This window comes from Alexandromys fortis, unplaced genomic scaffold, assembly GCF_014885135.2.
Source record: "Alexandromys fortis isolate MF-2015 unplaced genomic scaffold, M_Fortis_MF-2015_v1.1 scaffold_54, whole genome shotgun sequence".
Lineage (NCBI taxonomy): Eukaryota > Metazoa > Chordata > Mammalia > Rodentia > Cricetidae > Alexandromys > Alexandromys fortis.
This window is the reverse complement of record NW_026067958.1, coordinates 4,877,402-4,885,738: the sequence shown is the minus strand read 5'-3', so window position 1 is coordinate 4,885,738 and position 8,337 is coordinate 4,877,402. Positions and strand designations below refer to the sequence as shown.

General features: G+C 44.2%; 1 protein-coding gene and 1 long non-coding RNA gene across 2 annotated transcripts in view; one reads left to right on the top strand and one right to left on the bottom strand.

Moving 5' to 3' along the window:
* Prtfdc1 (phosphoribosyl transferase domain containing 1) overlaps positions 1–8,337 on the top strand; it is a 91,994-nt gene that overhangs the window by 4,544 nt on the left and 79,113 nt on the right. Inside the window, exon 3 of the mRNA XM_050152626.1 lies at positions 5,739–5,844. Coding sequence (XP_050008583.1) covers positions 5,739–5,844 — 106 coding nt within the window. The remainder of the gene's footprint in view (positions 1–5,738; positions 5,845–8,337) is intronic.
* The window catches only part of LOC126507836 (uncharacterized), a 177,673-nt gene that overhangs the window by 109,564 nt on the left and 59,772 nt on the right, over positions 1–8,337 (bottom strand). The gene's annotated exons all lie outside the window — the stretch shown is intronic.

The window sequence follows — 8,337 nt, the reverse complement described above, 5'->3', positions numbered from 1 at the left end:
GGGAGGGAGGGAGGGAGAGAGAGAGAGAGAGAGAGAGAGAGAGAGAGAGAGAGAGAGAGAGAGAGATGAAAACCAATGACAATAGTCTGCAGGGAGGAGCAGGGCCAAGTGCATGAGCTTGGAGCAGGACAGAAGCAGACTTAGGCTGTGCCATGTGTCTCTGAGCCATTTTTTTTTTTTCCTGGGAAGAAACAGTCTAAGAAGAAAAACAAAACAGGTTGTCATTGTGCTTTAATGGGAACAAGAGAGTCAGATGGGCTCTGGACTTGGACGTGGTATAAATGTGACTCAGTTTCTGTGTTTGTCACTTCTCCAGCTTGGAGATGTTTTGCCTCTTTGAACAGAGAAAGCATTGTGTGGAATAAACTTGGAGCATGTTATCTGTGATCCTGAAACTATTTAAAGATTCGTTGTTTTTTATTTTTTGTTTTAAAGCAAGTGAATCCATTACCTAAGGTTCAGAGCCACCCTGCATCCCTCCAGGGATAGACTTACTCATAACACGATTTGCGTGCAAAGACAGCAAAACAGACCTGGAGCCTCTTGTCTCTGAGTGTTTTATCTCCACAGTGAAAACACCATTTCAGATTAGCCAGAAACAATGGTCACTTGTGATTGTTAGAACAGTATGCAAGAAATGCATTTCTACCAGATTCCATTCACTGCTTGAGCTGGGGTAGTAAGAGTCTGACAAAGTACACTAAGGTTTTTCCTTAAATGAATCAAGGCCTGCTTATGTAAATGACTGTGAGTTATACGGACTACTGAGGCTTCAGTATAGTTACATGGCTAACATCATTAAGCACTATAGACCACGTGCTAGTGAGTCTTATATTATCTGTCCTGTTTAACCTTCACAATAGCCATGTGGGCAGCCATTGACTTTATTCTAGAGACATTCATATGCCCCAGGTCCTATAGCTAACAGACTTCCCGGAGGAGGTAGACTGACGTCTGTGATAGCCACCATTACTCAGGTTGCTCTGAGCTGTTATGGCTTTGACCATTTTCATGTAGAGATTTGCCTCATATTTTTTATCATCACTTCCTTCTTTTTGGCACCCGCATGTGTGTTGGGGAAGTGTTGCATTTCCTCAGTACTAGTTCTGCACTAACCATTGCACGCAGTGTTGATGCTGTCTGCTCCACAGGTTCTCTTCTATCTTAAAGAAAAGAGAGTCAGGCCCAGGCCCAGTGGCACACACCTTTAACCCCAGCACCCAGGAGACAGAGGCAGAAGCAGGTGGGTCTCTATGAATTTTACCTCCCAGTCTGGTCTGCCTCACTAGTTCCAGGATAGTCAGGCCTACAGAGTGAGAGCCTGTCTCAAAAACTAAAGAAAGAAAAGGGAAACAGGAACTCTTAATCTAAAAATGGCAGGAGTGGAGCCTGACCTTGCCATAGAGAGTAATCTCTGTGATTCAGAGCAAAGATCTGCAAGGATTCGTGTGAAGGGGAGGCGTTAGCTTGAGAGACCACTGGTTACAGTGTCAGCAGACAAGCACCAGGAAGTGGAGGGGTAGCATCATGTGTCCAGAAGGAAAGTGATTGGATGACCTCCCTGGATCGTTGTTACTGTGCCAGGGGCTCTTGCAGAGACTAAATGCCATTCCAGCGCAGCTCATAGAACACTGAGCAGCCACTCTGGTGTTAGAGGTCACAGCCGGCTCCTGGAACTTCCGGGTGGGAGCCAGTGTTGCTCTCTGCACACATTCACCAGTCACACCAACCAGTGTGCTGGTAAGGTGCGGCAAATGCGACCCTTTCTGAGTGTGGATGTTGTACACACTCTGAATCTCCAGAGCTGTGAAGAGGAGCTCTTTCTATCACAAAGAGACAAGCTGAGGGCTGAGACTGGAGTTCTGAGGTAAAGATTGTCTCATTCATTTGATTGTTCAATACTTTTAGTACTGAACACCAGATCTCAGGTCAGTGGTCTCGGTACTAGGGATTGAACAAAAAGTAAGATGAAGTCTTCAAGAAGGAATACATGTTCTAGAGGGGTGAGACGAGTAAGGATACACACACACACGCACACACATGTACCCACACACACTCGTGTACATGCATTCACACAACACACTCATGCACACACACACACGCATACACTCACACACACAGAGCACACACACGCATAAACTCACACACTCATGTGCACACATCCTCATACACATTCACATAGTGGTAATATACGCTATGAAGGAAAGTAAAATTAGATATAAAGGATACAGAAACAGGATGGGAAGGGAGGGGAGTGCAGTTTATATTTGTGCTCGGAAAAAACTTCTCTGTAAAGGAAACAGTGAACGAAGACGAGAAAAACAACATGCAAGCCACGAGGTCATCTGCAGGAAGAATATTGTAGGCTAAAGAAATAGCAAAATACTAAATATTTTCAGCAGATTCAGTCAGTGAGGAGTTGTGGTTGGAGCAGAGAGAAGGAGAAAGTGATAGAGAATCAAGAGAGGGACATCGTTGTGGCCACAGTGGGGACTCTAGGTTTTACTCAGTGTAAAGTGAGAAGCCCTTGAAAAAGTTTGAGCAGGATTATGTCATGACGGGAAATTCATTCCACAACACTCGCTACGGCTATAGTGGTGGGAGAAGGAAGGCGGGCTTGGCGTTTCCACAGTTGTCCAGGTTGAAATGATGGCCGCATAGACCCAGGTCAGGGTAGAGAGGCGGGGAGCACGGGCTTGCTCAGGCATGGTTCTGACTAGAGACCAAAATTGAATGAGAGTGGCTTGGGGTCTATTATAAAACATCCTTTCTAAAACCTGAGTCAAAGGGAGCTGGTTTTGAGTCCTCCATACAGAGGAGGGTGGAGTAGGGTGGGGAATGTCTCAGTACGTGATGGAGTGACCTGGAGTGGCAGGGAATGGGCTCTAAACCAGCCACAAACAGATAAGAGAGAGCAGGAGAATGGGAGGTGTGAAAATGTTCCCAAAGAACCTTTTCTGAAGTGGAGCCTTTGCTGAAGCAGAGCTGCAGAGAAGCCCAAGGGAATAGGGCAGAGGACAACAACGTGAGAGCAGTCAGCGGAGCTTCCAGGAAGATGTGGGCTTAACCTGAGCTTCCAAGAAGGAGGTGAACTTTGGCACAGAGACAGAGGAAGCAGAAACAAGGGCAGTGTGTCAGAGAGATGAATGAAATCAGGAGTGGGAAGAATTAGGTGTCCTGGAGACCCCCAGAACTGAAAATATCACACACCTCGATCACAGGGCATGGAAGAGTCAAGTTGGTTCTAACTAAGAAGCTTCCTCCTTGCCAGCTAGTGTTCACAGTGCTGGAAAGTGCTGTGTACTATGTGGTAGAATGATTGGCAAGGCAGGATACACCTGTAGGAACCCTAGTGACCTGAGTTTTATGGGTGCAACCATCACCTTCTGCTGTGCCACAGAAACACATGTCTGGTACTGCAAATATGCCCAAGAGCCCATGATTGGGAAGCTCTTTGGTTACAGCAGTGAACCTTTTACAATTATTTTTCAAAATGATATAGCATCAAACTAACCTGTAAATGCCTGTCCCTTGGGCCAGGCCTGGTGGTGCACACCTTTAATTCCAGCACTCAGGAGGCAGAAACAGATGACTTTCTGTGAGTTCAAGGCCAGCCTAGTCTACAAGGTGAATTCCAGGACAGTTGGGGTTGTTACAGAGAAACCTTGCCTTGAAAAACAAACAACAACAACAATAAAAGAAAAACCAAGACAACAACAACAACAAAAAAAATAACAACAAAACAAAAGGCAAACAAAAAAAATCCTGTCTCTCAACCCATAGATTAGTGCAGCTCTCAAACTCATCAGAGAATTCTTTTGTTCAGTGGACGCCCACTAATGCAGAGACTCCCAAAGCACAGAGAATAATGACTGTGGAGAAGCCATTCACAAACAGGACATCTGTACCACGCCCCTTCCCTCAAAGCTCAGGAACCAGCTCAGAAGAGGGAGCAGAAATATTTTACAAGCCAGAGTTCAGGGAGGATTGGAGGGCAGTCATGAGTTCACAGCACACGTGGTTTCCTGCAGAAGATCAATGCAGTCCACATTGTAGCGTGGAGAGGAATTTAACTAAGGAGCTAGTGACCACTGATTGCTTCTGGGGCAAGTGAAGTCCGTTTTCTCTAAGGGCATAGCATCTAGTAGATCAGTCATGCTCCAGTGAATAGCAGCCCCATGTTCATCAGTTCAAAGGCAACACAAACGGAACTCAATGGGTTCAAAAAATGAATATGAAATTGGAGAACTGGTTGGTAGTGGATCAATCTGAAAGAAGCTAGGAGGAAGAGTTGGGGATGAGTATGATCAAAATACATTGTATGCATGTACAAAATGCTCAGACTTAACAAAATATTACATATATATGATATACATACACAGAATCATGACTAGACAGGAAACCAATCTGAGGGCGGGGATTAGATGTAGAAATGAGGAAGACAAACAGGACGGGCCTGTGTTGTAAAAGCCCTCCGTGCCTCAAAGCTGGGCAGGGTGGTCCAGACTGTGTGGAAAAATGGTTAAAGAAGGAGAGCTATGAATCCTGATGCAGAAAGGTTTCCAAGCATGACATTTTCACTATTGCATCCTTCTTACTTATGTGAAAGGAAAAGCCACTTTCTCCTTCGTTTTCTTCCACATCTCATAATTCTAACCAGAAAACTTGTGCATTAAGGTCTCAAGCAAGAGAAAGAGTCTCTGGCTTGCTATCAGGCTGTGTTCTGTGAACAGGCCAGTTTTCTTGGAGTTTCACATCCTAAAACAGGCTGAAATTCCTTAAAAAAAATCTCCTGTTTTAGTCTTTACTGCACTGATGGGGGCACCTAGAAGTCTGAGCTGGCTGTGACCCCGGGATATACTTTTTATAAATACTATAACCTTCCCCAGCAGATGAGGTCATTCACAGTGAAGAGAAATGCAGAACGTATCATAATACTGTATATTATACAATTATAAATGTGTATAATGTAGCCATAATCTTTTTATAATATAGACACAAAGTATATGCTTACACATATATCCTTACAGTGCCAGAGACTGAGCTTAGGGCTGCAGATACACTGGACGCTCACTCTGTTATTGAGCTGCACTGACATAGTGCTTACATACATATGATCTCCATACCGTACCATCAGGTTGGCTATAAGACATTGAGTTTAGGGACCAGAGAGATGGCTGGGTAGTTAAGAGCACTTACTGCTCTTGTGAGGGCCCAGGTTCAGTTCCCAGCACCCACATCAATTAGTTAGCAACCACTTATAACTCCGTTTCCAGGGCGACAGATGCTCTCTGGCTTCTGAGCTGACCTTTGAGGATACCTGCATGCACGTAGCACACCTAAACTCATGCAGGCCACACACATACAAATAAATACAATAAATCATTTTTAAAAGGATTAGGTTTGCATTTTATATTGTATGATTGCCAATAGTAGAGTGGAGCTCACCGTTGATCTTACTACTCTCTTGTTTCATCAGGTTGCATAAATAATAACCTAGTTAGGAGTGGAGCACACTGTTATCTTAGTGCTGCCTTGTTCTATCACATTGCAAAAACTATAACCTCTTACTAAGCTATTCATAGTTCAAGGGAATATATTGATATATTGAGATCTGCAGGCCTTTTCTCTGTGTTCAACATTTTTCTCTTTTCAAATGATGGGATTTTTCTTGTTATTTACATTAAAATGTAAATTAATAATGAAAAATACCATAACCGAACTACTTTGGTTTACAGTTTTGGACAACTGGCCAGGGTATGACTTGGATTTATTCACGTACCCACAGCACTATTATGGCGACCTGGAGTGTGTGCTCATCCCTCATGGCATCATAGTGGACAGGTGAGTGCTGGGTCCTGTATCAGCGTTGCATTGGGGCGGCCCCCTCTTGTGTGAAGGGACTTTACTTGGTGGTTGGGAGAACTTCTCTAGGGTAGCAAATTTGAACATAAGGAGTGTGGTCCTTCACTGAATGGTGTACGTAGGCATTTACTCAGGAAGGTTGGTAAGAAGAATATACACGTATAAGCTATGATAAATAATACCCCCCCACACACATCCAAATAAGCAATGCCCTGTACAAACCATGGAGATGAGCACCGGAAAATGGCTTTGCACCCAGAAACATCCTTGTCTCATGCTTTTCACAGACTTTTGGTTAACAGGGAGCATTAGGAGGTGAACTTTACCTCTGTAGGACACACTTTTAAAACCCTGACTGTCCCAGAAACTTTCCTTCCCTTTGGAAGGGACACACCATGTCACAGGTCAGACAGTCAGCTTGTGTGTGATTGTGTCCATCAGGTGTAATTGTAAAATTAAAATGCTGTGGATCCCTGGTGGCTGCAGCGGCAGAAACGTTGCAGGTCCCCAAGCGACGGCGGTGGGCCATGTGATGGCAGGCAGCAAACAGTGGGTCCCAAGAGCAGCCAGTCTCAGGCATGGATGGTGCAGTTCCCCAAGTGGCTACAGCAGGCCACAAGGAGAGACAGACAGGTGGGCATGCCACGAGACCACACTGCAGGTCTCCGAAGGTGGCAGGTTCCAGTCAGGGAGCCACGTAGCTGTTGAGAGACAGAGACATGGATAAACACACCATGCAGAGTGAGGTTGGATATTTATTTAGTGGGTTATGGAGGGGAAAGGGAAAAGGGGAAAAGAGCAGAGAGACAGAGAGAGAAACAGAGAGAGAGAGAGAGAGAGAGAGAGAGAGAGAGAGAGAGAGAAACAGAGAAACAGAGAAACAGAGAAACAGAGAAACAGAGAAACAGAGAAACAGAGAAACAGAGAAACAGAGAAACAGAGAAACAGAGAGAGAGACACACAGAGAGAGGGAGGGAAGGGAAAAGTAGGGAGAGTGGAGCTTCTGGGGGAGAGTCGGAAAAGGAAGAGACTCAGGCAACAAGCAGGAAGGAAGATCTGCCTGCTTCAGCAGAGGGAGGGAAGAGGGTGGGGCTTGTCTCTTAAAGGAACAGAACAGATTACTACATCAGGGGTAATGTTTTAAGAATAACAGAACATGCAACTTCAAACTCTGTGAAGAGCACAGCTGTTTTCTCTCCCGTTCTTGGTCCTTCACTTCCAGTCAGTCCTAGGCACTTCACCCTACTCTTGGTTTCCTCTGAGTCACTATCATGGATCTGGATTTGTAGGTGTAGCCCTTTAACAGAACCACCTCAGTACCTGAACCATCTAGCCTGTTCCTGTACCAAGACTGAATAAATTCACATTCACAGGGAAGCCAAGCCTCCTGGTGTTCACAGCCTAAGTCTGGGAATCAGCAACTCCTGAGAGGCCCAGACCCAGAGAAAGGAAGACAGTGGGGTGAAACACTGGCGTCCCGTGGCTCACTTTTTCTTTCATCTGTAGTATTTCTACCTCTATTGCTTTTTAATCTGTTATACTCTCGTGAGGTTAAATTTAACTCTGAACCAAGTCCTTAAAGCAAAAGAAAAGTTAAAAAATATGCATAGGACACTTTCCCAGACATTGTCACTGTCAGTGAGAAAAAGGACTCATACAAACTCCTAGATTATATAAGATTTCTATGTGTTGTTGTTTTGGTTTGTTTTGTTTTAGTTTTTTGAAACAGGGTTTTTCTGTGTATCAGTCCTGGCTGTCCTGGAACTCATTTCATAGACCAGACTGGCCTTGAGCTCACTGAGATTCTCCTGTCTCTGCCTCCTGAGTGCTGGATTAAAGGCATGTACCCCCACCACCTGGATAGATTGCGTAAAATTTCTATTGCCTAAGACTTGTATGTTTTTTATTATCTCAACTCACAGTGTATCATAGAAAATAAATCCTAGTTTGAAGTTTATCCTGGCCTAAGATGGATTTCCCATGGCAACCACATTTGATTCTTAGAAAGGGAAGATTTTCCATCAAATAAATTTAGGGAATTTTGCAGTTTTTCAAGGTGCAAAATCTCATTAACATATTAAAGATTGGGAAATATTGCCTCCCAAAATTGTAATGAAGGCTCTTACCTTAAGCAATTACATCAGCTTAATGTGTGCAAAAAAAAATCATTTATTCACTTTTCAAGCACATCACAAGCAATTTCCCCTAGTACCTATCAGGTTGGGAGGCCTTGTGTATAAACCAATTCTTACTTTTCTCACTTGAATCTTGTGGCTTTAGTTAACTGTGCCCTGACGAAAGCATAGTCAAATCTGGGTAAAGGGACCCTAGCCTTTTCCCTACACAGTGGAACTGACCAGAGAACTTGGTGGAGTATGTATTGTTACCCTTTATGTCTAAAAATCCTGCGTCATGGTCCAGGGTGGGGCCCAGGATATCAGTCCTCATCTTTAAAGCAAACATTTGACAGAT